This window comes from Paramormyrops kingsleyae, chromosome 16, assembly GCF_048594095.1.
Source record: "Paramormyrops kingsleyae isolate MSU_618 chromosome 16, PKINGS_0.4, whole genome shotgun sequence".
NCBI classification, from domain to species: domain Eukaryota; kingdom Metazoa; phylum Chordata; class Actinopteri; order Osteoglossiformes; family Mormyridae; genus Paramormyrops; species Paramormyrops kingsleyae.
In genome coordinates this window covers 3665937-3686115 of record NC_132812.1, presented here as the reverse complement: position 1 = coordinate 3686115, position 20179 = coordinate 3665937, and the positions used below count along the sequence as shown (strand labels likewise).

Sequence of the window (20179 nt, the reverse complement as noted above, 5' to 3'; positions counted from 1 at the left end):
CTTTAGACGCCTCAGGTGATAGAGGCGCTGTCTGCCTTTAGTGATGAGGAAGTCTGTATGTGCTCCAGGTGAAGTCCTCATTGATGTGGACACCAAGGTATTTGAAGCTGCTGACTCTCTCCACAGGGGTTCCATTGATCTGTATTGGGGTGTGAGTTAGCTCCCCTCTTCGTCTCCTGAAGTCAATCACCATCTATTTTGTTTTGTTGATGTTCATGGAGAGCTGATTTGCCTCACACCACTTCGCTAGGCCCTCCACCTCACACCGGTAGGCCCTTTCGTCATTCCCGGAGATGAGTCCTACCACCACTGTGTCGTCAGCAAACTTCACAATGGAGTTAGTGGGGTATCTGGCCGTGCAGTCCGCGGTGTAGAGGGAGTAGAGAAGGGGGCTCAGCACACATCCCTGGGGGGCCCCTATGTTCAGCATGAGTGTATGGGAGTACACATCCCCTACTGTCTGTGGTCTTGCAGTCAGGAAGTTGTACACCCATTTGCACAAAGATGTACTGAAACCTAAGTCCTGGAGCTTATCCGAGAGGGTATGGGGAATTATGGTGTTAAATGCTGAGCTATAGTCTATGAACAGCATTCTCACATAATTACCACATCCCTCATCAAGATTGCTCAGTGTGGAGTGCAGGACCTGTGCATGGCATCTCCAGAGGATCTGTTTGTCCGGTATGCAAATTGTAGCGGGTCAAAGTTGTAGGGAAGGCAGGAGCTGATGAAGGGTTTCATGAGTCTCTCGAAGCACTTCATCACCACAGACGTCAAGGCTACCGGGCCTAATAGTCATTGAGGCTGGCTGGGCGGGTGTTCTTTGGTATTGGGACAATCACTGATGTTTTAAAGCAAGTAGAGACCACCTGTTGGGCCAGGGAGGCATTGAAGATGTTGGTGCAAACCATGGCCAGCTGATCTGCACATACCTTCAGTACACGTCCCAGGATGCCATCTGGTCCTGCTGCCTTCCAAGTGTTGCTAGCTATCCTGTTCTCCACCCTGTCTCTTGTCCTTGAAGTCCCTTGTGTGGCTGAGTGTGTGTGTGTAAATCCTTTGGTCATGAGTTTGAGGCCAGCCTCCTCTGTTTCTTTGTATTTATTGGATTTTTGTCCCCCAGTGTATATTTTCTATTTTAATTTTCTTGTTCCTAGTTTGTGGTTTGGTTTGTTTCGCTTGTTGTGCATTTGTCGTTACGTATTACTTGTCTTTGTTATATTCCTAGCATTAGATTCTTTCACCAAGTTTCCCTATGATGGGCCGAATGGCCCCCTCTCGTTTGTAAATTTCTTATGTTCTTATGTTCTATTAGTCTCTTAGTTCCATGATTAAGTTTATTAGATCCACCTCTTTCCTGTTTCCCTGTGATTATTGATTGTTCTACCTGATTCCTCGTTTTCCTGCAACCTCTCTGATTGGTTAATTGTTTCATGTTTTGCTCCTGCTTTTTCGTTATCTGGTTCAGTTTGTCTATTTACAGTACGTTCCTGCCTGTATTCAGTTCATCAGTGGGTGATTGTGTTAGAATGTGTGTGGTTACAGTAGGTAAAGTGTGTTTGTTGCCCTGCTCCTGACTATACTATGTTTTTTTTGTAGGTAGTTGCTGTTTTCCCCGTTTTGCTTTTTGGGTCCCTTGTGGTCCTTTTATTTTGTACCTTCCCTGTTTTGTTTGGTTTCCTTAATAAATCCCTTTTGTCTTGGAGCCATAAAGTGGATCATTGCTTTCTTTATACCTGCACCATGCCCCACTGTCATCACATTTTTAGGTTTATTTAATAAGAACAGCACTTTATTTCAATCCTTCATTTCATTCAACAGTGCATATGAAAGTTATGTTCCTGTTTGGAGACATTCTGCATTGACTGATGAAAGGTATGATATAGATTCTGTGTTTGGTCCATTGATCACTTTGCTCTAAACCTTATATGAAATGATTAACACTTGATAGCAGAGTGACTGTTTAAAGAAATGTGTGACATGACAGCCCTGCACCACATAGGCCAGCAGTAACTGTGGTTTCCTCACCACCAGCCTTAAGAAGTGCTAATGGGAAACAGCTGGTGAGTGAATAGAGTTCCATTTGGGGGCGTAACAGTCTCCCTGGCCAGGTTTAATGCCCAACCTGAAGGTATGGGCCTTTTTAAGACTTCCTACGAACATTGCATAGTGGTTCTCAAACTGTTGAGTGTGAGATTATGTTCTGAATAATCTAAGCTGATGTTATTATTTTTTTTTTTTGGAAGTTGCTAGCCAAGTCGCTCAGCAAATGTTATGGGTAGCAGTCCGGTCACTGGATGGAGAAATTAGCTAAATTTAACTTGGGGCAATTTAATCATGTCACTTAGCTGTACTCCTAGCCAGTAGCACATGAAAAAACAGGTGCAGATCGGGTGAACTTGAGCTCATTGAGACAAGTCACACAAAGTTGGACTTTTAACCTTTTATTATAAAAGTAGAAACTTACCCCAGCTGGGAAATATAGGACAGACACTGGAGAAAACTCTTTAGCTCATTCTCTTCATCTGACCAGCCAAAAAGCTTTACTGGTTTCTTCATTGTCTGTAGTTCTAGCTCTTTAAAGAGGATGGACGCCTTCCTGTTAGAGAGGTTTATAACCCAGACTGCAGGAGCTGATTGAAAAACTGGCCGCAATGCCAGCAGAACATTCCTACGTGATGGATTCTGACATTCTTTCAAAAATGAGTACAGATCCAGCAGAAAGTCACTCTGTCTTTTAAAATCACCATCAGTGTTTCTATCACCAACAAAAGGGAAAGAGGAATAACTGCAGACTGATGAGAGGAGCTGCAGTTTCTTCCCTCCTGTCTCTCTGTCACACTCTGCTGCTTGAAGGAAAAGATTGGCAATGAATCTGATGGCTTCTTCTGTGTAAAAATGCCTATCAGACAATCTGTAACACAGCAAGGAGAATGTTTTAGGCAAATTATATCACTTCTTTGTTTAATATACATAAAAATTCAATAAATGCTGTCTGTTCTACCTGCTCATGTAGCAAGGTGATTAAAATAGGTCAAGAATGACTGCCATTAAATATCGCAAGATCTAAGTAGTCAATCCCGTGGTCACTAGCATTTGGCTAACCAACCAGTTTGGGTGAATGCTGTCAGCCCGAAAGAGGGAGGCACGATCCCGGAAAAGATTAAAATTGTCAATAAATCATATTATGAGCTGTGCAGGTGGACTGGAGCCAGGTGTTGAGGCTGAGGATCCTACTGAAACACTCTGCACCACGGTTTAATGTTGGGATGCGACCACTGAAAAAAACAGACATTTACATGCAACACACCCATATTTTGGTGTTTCTCCACTCAAATCCCGCTCTTAAGTTGATGGGAGTTAAGTTCTCTGGTCAAAGAAGCATGCTGTCAGGATCGCGGGGCAAGCGAGCCAGAAAGCAGGCGACCGGAGCCAGGAAGCAGGGTAAAATCGGGGATTTATTAAAGAAAGACAGGACCGGGGAAACACGACAGCGAACATCAATGACTAATCTGGGAAGATTAACTCAAACAGGGACTAAATACAAAAGACAAGCTAAGGGTAACGAGCCACAGGTGAGAACAATCAGGGATGAACACGAGGTAATGAGGTGGGCGTGGCACACATTAGGGTCGGACGGAGCGGATCGTGACACATGCAGCCATATGTTTTTTTTTTTACTTAAGTGCATGGAAGAATTGACCCCAAAGTAATTTTCCACTAAGTCTATTGACCTTATTATACATTAATCTTTTATTAATAAAAGATTATTCATTAATCATTATCGGGCATCTTTTATTTATAATTAATCTTATATTCTGTTACATGCGTAATTCGAAATTAGCGGTTCCAAATAAAAAGAAAAAAAAAATTAATATCAATAAGTACATTTCATTTGCCGAGTAAATAATTCAAAATGTAATAAGAAATAGTTAGTCATTTTATATAAACTATTTATTCATTTAATGTATAGAAAATGTGCTATTTTTTATGTTTATTGTTATCAAGATATGAGATTCTGGTCATATCGCCAAGCTCTATATGTGTGTGTATTAAATAAAACTTACCCGCTAATGGCCACAGGATGCAGATTTTAATATTTTTGTCATGACATTACCAACATGCTACTCACAATTCACCAGTAAGTTTGTCTGATCAAAAACATCCGAGGATCACCTCCTTCCATTTCCAGAGCAACTTTCCAAAGTAAATTAAATAGTGTTGTATGTTGTAGCAGTAGGTGGCAACAAATCATTGACCTTTAAGTAACAAGTTGGTCACAAGTCTTACCACTCAAGTTCCAAGTCAAGTCCGGAGTCAAAACAAGCAAGTCTCGAGTCAAGTCTTAAGTCAAGATAGTCTAATATACCAAATCAAGTCCCAAGTCATAGGTATGTCACTATCACCAGTTCTGTGCCATAGGGGCTTTGGCAGGCAGCCTCGTTTTCAATTTGGTCGCCATTCCCCAGAGCACCAGGGTATCCCACTAGTTTTTGCCTTTTTGTTGTGTTATTTTTGTGTCTATTAGGGTAACCCGTTCTGATAACGTAAAACACACCTTCATCTGGGGATTTCCATTCAAAACACGGTAATCTGACTTTCTGCCGAAAATAGCATGATTTTCAGCATGGAATTTACAGCTTTAAAATGATGTGAAGGCTTTTAAATGAGGTTATATGTGTTTATGAATATATATTCTTGTAATAAAATGGAGTAGATACCCATCGCTTGCTTTTGTAACACAGATGATTGATAATTTTGAATGGGTTGGAAAGGCTAGAAATAGTTGCATATTGTCTTTTCAGTTACCTTTAACATGAAGAGAAAACGTAATCCTCCACAACCAGCACGGGCTGGCATAGCAAGGCAGCATCTCAAAGACTCCCGGAGATCAGACAGTTCTTTACGGGCACATACTGCATATTTACCTCACCTGTACCTTTTGATACTTTACTATGGACAATGCTTTTCAAATGTATTATTATTGAATGGATTATAATGATAACACAAAGTACTTTTAATTTGATGCTGTGGACTCTTTGAAAAGACATTCTTTGTATTATTCACTACATACATTCTCCGGTGAGTATTAATTGACAGACAAATAAATTAAATAATTATATGTTTTATTTTCAGTGTATCTGAGACTGTTAGGCAAGGAATAAGCTTTCTAATGATACCTAGTTTATTAAAATCTGATAAACAATAACAGAGTTATGCTCATTTTTCTGAACACCATAAACAGGTCACAAAGTCAAGTATGGTTCTCCATTGTTTTATCTGTTACTAAGTGGACGTTAATAAGCCTTAATTGGCGTTACAAAATATCCTATAACTTTCTTGCCATTCATCACAGAAAGAAGTTCTTGGTATCATTGGAAAGGTCTTATGAAGCCCTTTCTTCTGGTGCTATTTTTGTAAAAATCCAACAACTTTGAAATTTTTTGTGACATACCTACAAGTCAATAAACTAAAGTCTCAAGTCCTAAGCAAGTCAAAATATAATCATTTTTTTTCTCATTTAATGCCACAACAAACTTATATAGATATATAAACACATTCTATCAATTTTTACTAGGGATGTAACGAAAAACGTAATATCGCGATTAAAAAATACCTCGAAACCGTTGTCGGACTGTTACGATATCAACCACAATATTACGTGGTTATTTTGCTTGTATAAGCTCCGTCTCAAAAATCCATACTGTATTAACGAATGCTCTATTGGCCTTCTGTAACCCACATGACAATAGGTCATTAAATCAGCTATTATTATTACAACAATAATTAAAAAAAATGGAAACAAAAACACATTTACAGTATATTAAAAAAAAACGATTATCTCTTTAAGAAAAAAGACGGTTGTATGCAGATTGTGAAGTGATGTCACGATGTAATGTGGAGAGCGTGGGTTATGTTTTTGCAGAAGCGAGTGAGGCTGCCTGCAGCGAGTGCTAACAGCAGACTGCCACAGGATTTAGAATATGGTAAAAAGAAAACTTAGATTTTACAGCTTATGTGCTGTAAGAAGATTTTTTAAATTAACTCAGAGGAAAAGGAAAATTGAAAAAATGGTTTAAACCACGATAAATAGTTTTTTTCTGCACTACATTGACTCTTCCGAAGATTGAGAAGATTTGGAACGGATATTCCTGCATGTGCTTCGCTGAACAGGGACCCACCGAACGGAGTTCATATCAGGATGGCAAGCTAGACCCATGGAGCAACTGTGAAGGTTGAGTAGAGGGAACTTTGAATTTCTTACAACGTGTGCAGTTAGGATATGATGGACTAAAGTGAACTGTATTAACCTTTGGACATTGTTATGCCTGAATTGAACGGTATTTCAACCCTTGAATATTGTTATTCCTGAATGGTATACGATGTGATTTTGTTTTTTCCTTTTATACGTGTAGGAGGGCAGGCGGTGGTTGATGTGGGGAAACTCCGCGCTCATAGGGTATTTAAAGATGGCGGCTGCCCCAAGCACAGATGCCCATGGTTGGATACTGACTACTTTGTCGCTTTTGCGCAATGGATTGTATTAAGCTGACGTTATTGTCCAAGGTACGCATAAATGAAAACGAGGCGGTGGCCATTTTACCAGGGTGCGAGTGACAACAGCAGCAAGAAAACCCTGAATCTAAGTTTCTTTTGTATACCTTTGGATCATACAAATCAAGTCAAAGAGATCGAAGAGTTGCCGGAAAGGCTACAGAAAACTTGGCTATGATCCATCGATTGAAAGAACTTGAACAACGATACTGTCAAGAAGTGGCTTGTTCTGTGTTCTGAGAATGGGCAGTAAATGCATTAAAAATGCATATTCATTTACTTTTGAGGATTTTGTCATTTGTATTTTGCTGGATGGAAAAAAATCAGATGTAGGCTACTTTGTAACAAAATATACTGAGAGATTGTATTCCGTGTATTTAAAATATTTAAAATACTTAATAAAATGCCATTTTAAGAACATTCATCGCTATAGGCTTATAGACTTTTGAATACAGCCTATCGCCATCCTTGGCATTATTCCAAGGATAGAAGCTGCTTTGGTGATCGGCACAAATTGCCTATTAGTATATGCAGTAAAATAGGCATATATTGCTGACTGAATGTCAGTATAGGACGATTAGCAAACAGCAGTACTGTGCTCTAGAACTTGTAATGAACCCGCTAGCCTCCTAAGCTTAGTGGCATTCTAAATTAAGTTAATTTCAACAGAAATGCTCAGGCAGTGGCATCTTGTGGTTTGTCATATATGGAAGCCTTCATTAGCGATAAATCAGGCTAGCTAGTTTTGTTCCTAAGGACAAAGTTAATTTCTATCATCTAAACTGAGGGATATTATTAGCCAACCTTTAACTTTACTATTCCAGAAAAACTTATCTGCTGGTGTGGTACCTTCTGATTGGAAGCATGCTAATATAACGCCCATATTCAAAAAAGGGGATAGAAGTAATCCAGCAAACTATAGGCCAATCAGTTTAACTTGCATAACTGGAAAAGTAATGGAAGCTACAATCCAAGTGAAAATGGTAGATTACCTGGTTGCAAATAACATTCTGAGAGATAGCCAACATGGATTTAGCAGAGGTAGATCCTGTTTAACTAATCTACTTGAGTTCTTTGAGGAAGCTACAAGAGAAACTGATCACAAAAAGGCCTATGATGTGATCTACTTAGATTTCCAAAAGGCCTTTGATGTGGTCCCCCACAAATGGCTCCTGCTTAAGCTCAAACCTGCAGGGACTTTAGGAAATGTAGCAGCTTAGATTGAAACCTGGTTAGCAGACAAGAAGCAGCGGGTAGTAATTAAAGGCACAATGTTACTGTGGGCCTGTGTTCCTAGTACCACTGGGTTCAATTTTAGGACCAATATTGTTAGTCATTCACATTAACGATATTGACAACAATACATACAGTAAGCAGGTTAAATTTGCAGACGACACCAAGGTGGGTGGTGTAGCAGATACTGATCTAGCAGCACAGAGGCTACAACAGGATCTTGATTCAATTAGCGACTGGGCTGATACCTGGCAGATGAAATTTAACGTAGGTAAATGTAAGGTGATCCATGCAGTGTCAAAGATGTTGAGAAGAAAAGACACTGGCATTGGAATCAAGATCGAGGAGCGGCTTTATTTGAGATGGAAAAACTTTTGGAGATTGCTGTGAGAGCGAAAAATAACTCTTGTCGCTACTCCCAATGCGACAGACAGAAAACGTAATCAAAAACAGGCGGGGGTTGGGCGATGTGCGTTGGAGATCAGAGGGCTTAGGCAGGTATTCGGTGGTTGGTAGGCAAGCAGAAGTTGGGTGATGTGTGTTGGACATTGAGGGGGCAGGCAAGTCTCGGGGTCTGGTGGTGAAAACAGGGTGCAGGTAACCAGGCAGACAGACAGGAATAAACGCTGGCCATGAAGATCTTGTGTTGGAGTTTCAGATCAGGCAAACTAAAATTGGCTCCACTGATTAAACCGCTAGGAATCAGCTGAGAGGTCAGACTGTCCAAGAACTGGGAAAACTAGAAAAACCGGTTGAGAAGCACGTAAACCGGGCAGTTTCCATTTCTCAGGAAAATAATCCTCGTCAGGGTCTCCCCAGAGGCGTGGTCCTTCTGACGTCACTAGGGGATCCGCGGGGTTAGTGGTAGTTGATTATGAGAAAAACCTCGGTGTGTATGTTGATGCTTCCATGTCCCACGCTCGCCAGTAGGGAAGCAATTAAAAAGGCCAATTGGATGTTGGGTTGCATGTCTAGGTATGTGGAGTTTAACCCTCTGGGGTCGAGTGCATAGTTGGCGACGCAGCGTACTTTTTGCGTCTATTTCCGTTTATATCTCGCTGAGATCTTAGTGTAGAATCATGAAAAAATGCTGGCTAAATCTGTAATCTGTCTTCTTTTCAAAACGTCTATTGTTGGAAGTATTAAAGTTTTTAAAATTAGGTTAAATAGGCAAAAAAGTAAACCATGTCATCTTACTTTGTTTTACCTGCATCAGGGGCATGTAGTACCGCTGTCACCCGAAGATCGCTATTCACATTCTAAATAGCCGCATTAGCGCGTATTCAAATCGCATTCGCATGGTAATCTGAAGAACAACACAATGGTGAAACGCGATCCAGGTACATCCCCTTCAGAGCCATAAAAGGGGGGGAGGGGGACGTGGCCAAGTGTCAATGGCTCATTCATGCACATGAAAGTTGCTACGTATTCAATGAAAGGAGCCAGAAATAGTGACATGAGTTAGGTTTTTCTTATTTATTTATCCAACTGAATGTTGCAACTACGCCATTTAGTCATCTTCATGTAGCCAAGACTTTGGTGACCAGATATCTGGGATCAAAACAAACTGCCAGCATCGCTTACTATGTACTTTTATTATGTTTCTGCAAGTGTTCCAAACTGCATTTTGCAATGTCTATACTTTGATGTCAAATTACAAACTTAACAAAAATCTGACATATTTACAATATTCATTAAAATAAAGATGAGTATAGTGGCAAAACAAATATATAAGAAATAATTTGCCATGAATTAAGTTTGATATTTGAAGAAATGTGTGATCATGCCCCAGTCAGTGAAAGTGTGTTTCCTACCCCTAGACCCCAGAGGGTTAAGTCAAGGGAGGTGATGCTAAAAGGATACAATTCCTTAGTAAGACCCCACCTAGAATATTGTGTGCAGGTTTGATCACCATACCTTAAAAAGGACATTGCTGCCTTGGAAAGGGTACAACAGGGTTCATCATAACAGACATGTTGATCACAGAACGAACCACCAATCACAAATAGAGATCGACCGATATATCGATATTTTCCCGATATTTATTTTCTGCTTGAGCTCTCATCGGAGGCGGACGCACTTCTCTCCCTCTCCCTCCCCTTATCTTCCCTGCTTTGCTTCTCTCGTCTCGTCTAGTCTACTGTCTTACTGTCTATACTTAAGAGACTCTCTCAGCCCTGCTCTTCAAAACTAAGGAAATTATGGATTTGATCAACTGGTCTCTCAACGCAATTGACACCATCTTCTCGACGAGAAGCCCAGGTTCAGGGGAACCTGACTGTCCTGCAGGAACATACGCAGCTGGCTACACGATGGATGGATGGGAGAAGTGGAGGGTCGTGTGTCTGGCAGCTCTTTCCTTGGAGGACATCGAAGACATTTACCTATTCGGAACCGTGATTACAGGTCTGATGCTGATTGGATTAGGCATTGCCCTGACTTATCGGAAATTGAAGAAAACGGTGACAGCCGCTCAAAGCCCAACTAGGCTGGCCGGGATGATTGAGCTGATGCTTGGCAGAGCTGTTGGCGCCCAGACTATGGCTATAGACCGCAAACTGGATAACATCACTGTGTCTAACGACCGCAATAACATCACCGTGACTATGGACCGCAGATTTGATAACATCACGGAGAGGCTCACGGCTCTGCAGAGGATCTTGGATGGCGGAGACCAGCATGGACATTAGAGGAGCTGCGAAATTACAGTTTCTCGCCTAGAAACCCAAACAACCCCATTTTATCTGCTTTTGGCTCCCCCCTAATCAGCATGGGCCTTGGCCAAGGCCTCTGCTGAGCTCAACAACTCCCCATGAAGAACAAGGCAGTGAGACTCTCTTGCATTCCTCTCCCCCAACCACAAGGACACCCTACCCCCATCCCACGCCTTCGCCGCTTCATACCCCCAGCGTGAACGAGCGGGTCCTTGTACAGCGCGGATTGGCTGCAGGAACGGACGGCTGTTTGTCTATGCTGGACTACCTCCACCTCCCCATTCCCCTCCCCTGTTGCAAGTCTCGACTTAGTGTTGTGAGCTGTGGTGACTATGTGCTTATTGCTGAGGTGTTTTTTTCTGTTCCTATATTGTACTTCCTACTGGAGTACAGTCTGGGGGCTGTTTTTTTTATTCACCTCCACTCTCCTCACGTAATCTGTTTCTCTGAGTTTTTCCTACAGTCCCCTGTCTTCCTGACCTGTCTGCCCCCCTATAATGTTTGTGTATGTATGGTCGGGTTGATGGCCTGCTTTTCGCTGGTACTTGTGATTAGTGACATGGTGAATTGCAACAGCAATAAAGGGAATCAATCATCAAATCATCATCATCATTTAAGCATTTTACCATAATTGGTTATCAGTTTTGTAATATCGGGTTCACCGATAAACGCCGCCATCTTGTGGGTGTTTTGAGAATTACGCGCATGATCGCCATTGCAGCACGGCGTCTGAGGGGAAACAACAACTGCGTGCACAGGTAAAGTATACTTACTTGCTTTGCTATATTTAGTAAACTTTTTTTAACATAACAGCTATTAATGCACAAATTAGATGTGTTACATAAATGACTGATATGCAGTTTATGCAGCTTGGCTCTAAGAAATAAAGACGAACTCACAGAGTCACGTAAGATAATCGGTAACACTTTATAATAGTTCCGTAGTTAACAGGTAAATATGCAGGAAGTAAGCAGCAACAAAGGAGTAGCGCTTCATTAACACCTAAATTGGTACTATTAACTACTAAGGAGTTATGCTTAATTACTCAATAGGTAATAGTGAACTAATTATTATAGTAGTTCTCTATTACTTCATTAGGAACTATTGAGTATTGCTGGTCTCATTGGGAATTATGTACTAACTATGGATTATTTCTAATAACTACTAGTTCATTACTCATCAAATGAACAGTGCTTTTTTTTTGGACTAACAGGAACTTACAGGCTACTGTTCTGAATGGTTTTTGCCATTTTTTTTTTCCTTTTGGAATAACAGGCTTCTTTCTTCCTACTTGTTTGTATGACATACAACTTATTCTACAAAATATTACTGCCTAAAATATGCATACAGTACCTACATTTTAATTATTTACCTCACTTCAGTCCGTGTCCCAGTGTTCTTCAAACTGTGCTTTGAAGTCCAACTGAAGGGATGGTCAAACAGACTCGTGTTTTGCCACATGATGTGCTCCACCACATATTGTTGATCTTTTCTAAACATTAAGAAATTAATGTATGCATTTTAAATAAGGAATGAAGTCTTACTAATGACCTAAATAAAACTAATTGTAACTCATTAGTAATGAATGTGGTGTTACTGACTTCTTCCATAGTAGATACTAAAGAACAAGAACAGCATTATAAAGTGAAACACACTGTAACTCATTAGTAATGAATGTGGCGTTACTGACTTCTTCCATAGTAGATACTAAAGAACAAGAACAGCATTATAAAGTGAAACACACTGTAACTCATTAGTAATGAATGTGGCGTTACTGACTTCTTCCATAGGAGTTACAAGAACAGTATTATAAAGTGAAACACACTAACTCATTAGTAATGAATGTGGTGTTAGAGTAAGCTATTTCTTTCACAAACATTTACTGAGTTCTTTTTAAGTGGTTAATAAGAACAATGAATGTTAACATAGCTTATTTGTTTCACTTAAACATTCATGTAACACTTCATGACATAACAGCATAAGTTCATTTTAAACATTTAATTTGAAGCACGTTATATTAACATCACAACTTAATTTTTAAAATCAAATTACTTTACACTGATTACACATCCATCCCATTAAAACTATTTACACAGGGTATTGCTTTCTGCATGTAACAAACTTCCAAGTGGTCCATCCTTGTGTTTTTGGTCCAGCCAGCAGGTCCACTCAATCGGTCGATCTTTGTCCGCTGACGTCACACTCGCTATAGCCGCAGTCTAATGTGGGCCAAATCGCCATTTTAGTTGTATACAACGCAAGAGCGAGCGTTTGCGTCTGGTTTTATCTTTGGTAAGATGGGACACTCGTGCAGTGTGAAAGGCTGCGAATATCAACTTTAGAAGACATGCATATTCAGTAATATTACTTAAACAAAAAACATCTTAGTTGCCTTTTGTTGGAGCACGCCGTCTCCACCGGGTCCGTGGATGAGAAGTGATTCACAGCTGACAAGGGGAGAAGTTGCAAATCACCGGTTTATTCTCTTGACTGATTATAATCAGAGAGCGGCCGTCTGACATACATTCAGCATGTACAGGAGGAGGCTCTGCCATATGTATCAGCTGTATCCCTTTTAAAGCCCTTTGGGCATCTCCCCCCCCCCCTTTCTCGGTACCTTCCGTGTACGTGACAACCTAATGTGTGATTCCAGCCGGCTCGTAGTTGTCCTTCTGGAAGGCTGAAAGATAAGTAGGGGCCGCTGATATTCTCTGTCGCCCTCCCTACATGTTACGATTAGGTAGCCTTGCCGGCGCGCCAGTCAGTTCTCGTTTTGATTAGTTACAGCCTTATAGAATCATTCCCTTTTTTTTTTATTTATTATTCCCTAACTTTATGAAAATGCCGAGAGCAAACACACATGAAGGGAGATATCGCGTTGAAAGTGATCTTCCGTCTCACCGTTGCGACCCAGGCCACGCGACGCCTCTTTGTTACCTCCATTATCTGCTGTCCCTATCCTCCTTTCCAAGTGGGAAACCGAAAAAATCTAATGTTCTGGTCCACCTTTCTGATATTTCTACCATGTGATTTAATATGACAGCCTTTCACACTGCACGAGTGAGTACCCCATCTTACCAAGATAATACCGGACGCAAATGCTCGCTCTTGCGTTGTATACAATCAAAATGGCGATTTGACCCACAATACACTGCGGCTATAGCGAGTGTGACGTCAGCGGACAAAGACCGATTGAGTGGACCTGCTGGCTGGACCAAAAACACAAGGATGGACCACTTGGAAGTTTGTTACATGCAGAAAGCAATACCCTGTGTAAATAGTTTTAATTGGATGGATGTGTAATCAGTGTAAAGTAATTTGATTTAAAAAATTAAGTTGTGATGTTAATATAACGTGCTTCAAATTAAATGTTTAAAATGAACTTATGCTGTTATGTCATGAAGTGTTACATGAATGTTTAAGTGAAACAAATAAGCTATGTTAACATTCATTGTTCTTATTAACCGCTTAAAAAGAACTCAGTAAATGTTTGTGAAAGAAATACTTACTCTAACACCACATTCATTACTAATGAGTTACAGTGTGTTTCACTTTATAATACTGTTCTTGTTCTTTAGTAACTACTATGGAAGAAGTCAGTAACACCACATTCATTACTAATGAGTTACAATTAGTTTTATTTAGGTCATTAGTAAGACTTCATTCCTTATTTAAAATGCATACATTAATTTCTTAATGTTTAGAAAAGATCAACAATATGTGGTGGAGCACATCATGTGGCAAAACACGAGTCTCTGTTTGACCATCCCTTCAGTTGGACTTCAAAGCACAGTTTGAAGAACACTGGGACACGGACTGAAGTGAGGTAAATAATTAAAATGTAGGTACTGTATACATATTTTAGGCAGTAATATTTTGTAGAATAAGTTGTATGTCATACAAACAAGTAGGAAGAAAGAAGCCTGTTATTCCAAAAGGAAAAAAAAATGGCAAAAACCATTCAGAACAGTAGCCTGTAAGTTCCTGTTAGTCCAAAAAAAAGCACTGTTCATTTGATGAGTAATTAACTAGTAGTTATTAGAAATAATATATAGTTAGTACATAATTCCCAATGAGACCAGCAATACTCAATAGTTCCTAATGAAGTAATAGAGAACTACTATAATAATTAGTTCACTATTACCTATTGAGTAATTAAGCATAACTCCTTAGTAGTTAATAGTACCAATTTAGGTGTTAATGAAGCGCTACTCCTTTGTTGCTGCTTACTTCCTGCATATTTACCTGTTAACTACGGAACAGTATTATAAAGTGTTGCCAGATAATCCGTCAAATCCTATTACAATAAAGACGTAACTTTGCCTGAATTAAATAATATACAGCCATTAATAAGCACATGTAAATAAAAGCGCTGAATTTAATTCTCTCTCATGTTGTCTATATGCTCATCATTAGTCTCATTGAGTTGGTCAGCTAAAATATCCCATCAAGTCCTATCCAAATAAATATGTAACTTTACATGAATTAAATAATTTTCAGTCATGGATGAGTGCATCTTGTAAATAAAAGCGCTGAATTTAATTCTCTCTCTGTTGTCTACATGCTCATCATTAGTCTCGTGAAGTCGGAGTCACGAATGCCAAGATAAACCGTCATGTCCTGTTCCAATAAAGACGTAACTTGCCTGAATTAAATACAGCCACTAACGAGCGTCTATATGCTCATCATTCGTCTCGTGAAGTCGCTTCCATTTTGCTGTTCACTCACCGGGTTGATGCTCATGAAATGCTCCAGCACAGCCACCGCATATAACTTTTAACAAGATTCACTAAAACACCCAAATTATAGTAACATTTACTATATAACCATCATTCCGCTAATAAACATCTTCTAAATAAATAAAACTAAGAAATTGAATGTGCTTTGTCAGCATGCATTTCATAATCGAGAACGACAAAAACATTTTTTTTTTCCAAAAACATAATTGTGATATATCAGAAAAGCAATAAAAAACTATGTTTTGTTTGTTATATTTCAATATTTCAGAATATTATTCAGTAAATTAACATTATCCAGCAAATTATTCTTCACTCTTTAGCCTATAAACAGCTTTATAAACCTAATAAAACTGTAGTTTAAAATGAAGTTACATTTCTGCAAAGTTGATATGACTCCTGTGGTTGAAAACAGACATTCTATATTTATTTTGCTTATTGGTAATGTTAGTGTTGCTGCTCATGCTTTTCTCTGTAAACACTGTTTTCTACACTATAACCTAGTTCTGCTCAACTGGGAGTATTACGCTGCATTAAAACAGCAATGTTATTTTTTTTTCAGGTGGCTAAGAATGTTAACCTGTTTTTTTTTTTTTAACCTCATTGAAGATTTTATTTTTGAACAAAAACACTTTACTAACAGTGCACTTCTTGTATTTTTTGCACTTTCAGACCCCTCTATTTATTGGTGTATAAATAAGAGTTTTGATTTGTATGCAAGGAGAGAGTGATTGTTATAAATAAAACAATTTGTTCAGTTCAGTGGTGTTGTAATCATTGTGTCAAAAACAGAAGTATAATAGTAAATAAATATTGGTTCTGAATATTGGTTATAGGGCACATAAACATGCAAATAATTAATATCGGTCGATCACTAATCACAAACATTCTCGATCCCAGCGCTAACCATTTAACCCAGTGCTCTTTTGTCACTCGTGTTAACTCCCATATGCGATAAGAACATAAGAACTATACAAATGAGAGGAGGCCATTCGGCCCATCAAGCTCACTTGGGGAGAACTTAACTAATAGCTCAGAGTTGTTAAAATCTTATCTAGCTCTGATTTAAAGGAACCCAAGGATTCAGCTTGCACTACGTTATCAGGAAGACTATTCCATACTCTGACTACACGCTGTGTAAAAAAGTGCTTCCTTAAATCCAGTTTGAAATGTTCTCCCGCTAATTTCCTATGGCCACGAGTTCTTGTATTTGAACTAATGCTGAAGTAACTATTTGGTTGAACAGCATCAAAACCTGTTAGAATCTTATAGACCTGGATCATGTCCCCCCTCAGTCTCCTTTGCTTGAGGGTGAACAGATTTAGCTCAACTAACCTTTCCTCGTATGACATTCCTCTAAGACCAGGAATCATTCTTGTGGCCCTACGCTGCACCTTTTCTAAGGCCGCAATGTCCTTTTTAAGATATGGTGACCAAACCTGCACACAATATTCTAGGTGAGGTCTCACCAAGGAATTGTATAATCTTAGCATTACCTCCCTTGACCAGGGCTAGACATAAGGATTTAGGAGGGCACAGCCACTTTGGCCTTGGCTATTCATATTTTTTCTAGGGCACAAGGCCATTAAGCCTGGGCACAAGGCCAAAATCTGGAAATTTCATAGGACACCTCGGGCCTTGTGGAGGAATTTTATTTCGATAAAGGATGCATTTTTTATTTTCAAAAAAGCAGAAACTTTCCAAAAAGGCATTGGGTCAATACTGAGTCACTAATTACCAATTACTGTAATTACCAAGTTTAGACAACCTACGCAATACGACCTTCGATTTGAGACAGAATATATATATACACTCACCTAAAGGATTATTAGGAACACCTGTTCAATTTCTCATTAATGCAATTATCTAATCAACCAATCACATGGCAGTTGCTTCAATGCATTTAGGGGTGTGGCCCTGGTCAAGACAATCTCCTGAACTCCAAACTGAATGTCAGAATGGGAAAGAAAGGTGATTTAAGCAATTTTGAGCGTGGCATGGTTGTTGGTGTCAGGCGGGCCGGTCTGAGTATTTCACAATCTGCTCAGTTACTGGGATTTTCACGCACAACCATTTCTAGGGTTTACAAAGAATGGTGTGCAAAGGGAAAAACATCCAGTATGCGGCAGTCCTGTGGGCGAAAATGCCTTGTTGATGCTAGAGGTCAGAGGAGAATGGGCCGACTGATTCAAGCTGATAGAAGAGCAACTTTGACTGAAATAACCACTGGTTACAACCGAGGTATGCAGCAAAGCATTTGTGAAGCCACAACACGCACAACCTTGAGGCGGATGGGCTACAACAGCAGAAGACCCCACCGGGTACCACTCATCTCCACTACAAATAGGAAAAAGAGGCTACAATTTGCACGAGCTCAACAAAATTGGACAGTTGAAGACTGGAAAAATGTTGCCTGGTCTGATGAGTCTCGATTTCTGTTGAGACATTCAAATGGTAGAGTCAGAATTTGGCGTAAACAGAATGAGAACATGGATCCATCATGCCTTGTTACCACTGTGCAGGCTGGTGGTGGTGGTGTAATGGTGTGGGGGATGTTTTCTTGGCACACTTTAGGCCCCTTAGTGCCAATTGGGCATCGTTTAAATGCCACGGCCTACCTGAGCATTGTTTCTGACCATGTCCATCCCTTTATGACCACCATGTACCCATCCTCTGATGGCTACTTCCAGCAGGATAATGCACCATGTCACAAAGCTCGAATCATTTCAAATTGGTTTCTTGAACATGACAATGAGTTCACTGTACTAAAATGGCCCCCACAGTCACCAGATCTCAACCCAATAGAGCATCTTTGGGATGTGGTGGAACGGGAGCTTCGTGCCCTGGATGTGCATCCCACAAATCTCCATCAACTGCAAGATGCTATCCTATCAATATGGGCCAACATTTCTAAAGAATGCTTTCAGCACCTTGTTGAATCAATGCCACATAGAATTAAGGCAGTTCTGAAGGCGAAAGGGGGTCAAACACCGTATTAGTATGGTGTTCCTAATAATACTTTAGGTGAGTGTATATATATATATATTTATAGATATATATATATAGTTTTATTTCAAAAAACAAAATCCAACAATAAAGGAGCCGTCAATATTTTTGTATTTGTTTGCTCAGAACACCCGTATTCTTTTAGTGTACATGACAATTGACTTGACGTTCGTTTTTTGCACACTGCACGCTACCAGTCCTATATCCTCCCAGCAGAGCTTGGTACTTCTCTGAGTCCAATCTGCTCTGCCTCGGCAAATGTTTTTTTACAACACCATCTGACACTTACCTGAACAAAGTAGATCATTTGCAACATTTTGCGGCAGTAGCCGCGAGATCAGCTTGCTTTCTTTTACGTTCTCGATCTTTGCGAGGCATGGTGACAGCATAAGCAGCAGACGACAACTACACGATGATTACCGAAGAGGACACCTATCTGTTATTCGGAAACCGTCAGATGGCTTTTCCAATCAAAAAACGTAACCCCCGATGATGCACCATTGTCATTGCTGTGGCTCCATAGTAGGCTGGATGATACATACCGTACCAGCCAATCACGCGACGAACACATGATCGCATTAGTCCAGAATTCATTGCGGTTCATTCAGTAGTTGGGAATTACGAGATGTGCGGGTCGACCTCGTTTCTCGTATCGAAGGTTGGGTTCGGGTTCAGTACAGATGCATCGATTGTTGACGAGGTAAAGTGGACCGTGTCGTGCGCAAGTCTTTTGTGTAATGAACGTTACTTTCGGTAAAAAGGGGGCATACGGCCAGACAAAAATTAAAGGCAGGCCAATCTTGGCCGTAAGGTACTTCAATTTTGAGGAGGCGTGCGGCCAATTTTGAAAGGCACGACGGCCATTGGCCGCGGTGCCGCGGCTTATGTCTAGCCCTGCTTGACTTAAACTCCACACACCTAGAGATATACCCCAACATCCTATTGGCCTTTTTTATTGCTTCTCCGCACTGGCGAGAATGAGACATGGAAGCATCAACATACACACCAAGGTCTTTCTCATAATCAGCTACCTTTATTTCAGTAGGTCCCATAAAATACCTGTACTTTATATTTCTGCTCCCTACATGGAGTACCTTACATTTGTCTATGTTAAATTTCATCTGCCAGGTATCGGCTCAGTCACTAATTAAATCAAGATCCCGTTGTAGCTGCTGAGCCGCTAGTTCAGTATCTGCTACACCACCCACCTTAGTGTCATCTGCAAATTTCACCAGTTTACTGTATATATTGGTGTCTATATCATTTATGTAAATTAGGAACAATAGTGGTCCTAAAATTGAACCCTTGAAATTGAAGATGTTTCCTTAGTTTAATGCTCATACTCTGTTTAGTACTAATTAAGTAATCATTACCATTATATTCGGAGGCTATAATCAAAGAGAAAATGGTAGATTACCTGGACTCAAATAACATTTTGAGGGATAGCCAGCATGGATTTAGGAGAGGTAGATCCTGTTTAACAAATCTGTTGGAGTTTTTTGAGGAAGCTACTCAGGAAGTTGATGATAAGAAGGCCTATGATGTCATCTATTTAGATTTCCAAAAGGCTTTTGATGTTGTTCCCCACAAGAGGCTCTCACTTAAACTCAAAGCGACAGGTATTTTAGGAACTGTAGCGACTTGGATTGATAACTGGTTAACGGATAGGAAGCAGCGAGTAGTTATAAGAGGCTCGATGTCACAGTGGGCCTGCGTTCATAGTGGGGTACCGCAGGGTTCAATTTTAGGACCACTTTTGTTCCTTATTTACATAAATGATATAGACACCAATATATACAGTAAACTGGTGAAATTTGCAGATGACACCAAGGTGGGTGGTGTAGCAGATACTGAACTAGCGGCTCAGCAGCTACAGCGGGATCTTAATTTAATTAGTGACTGGGCTGACACCTGGCAGATGAAATTTAACATAGA

The 20179-nt window shown here is 40.1% G+C and overlaps 1 protein-coding gene across 13 annotated transcripts in view; it reads right to left on the bottom strand.

Annotated features, from left to right (window-relative positions):
• LOC111854118 (uncharacterized) overlaps nucleotides 1-20179 on the bottom strand; it is a 153177-nt gene that overhangs the window by 17873 nt on the left and 115125 nt on the right. For all 13 annotated transcript variants that reach the window (XM_072700640.1, XM_072700642.1, XM_072700641.1 and 10 more), the window contains one exon: nucleotides 2468-2914. In XM_072700640.1, coding sequence (XP_072556741.1) covers nucleotides 2468-2914 — 447 coding nt within the window. The remainder of the gene's footprint in view (nucleotides 1-2467; nucleotides 2915-20179) is intronic.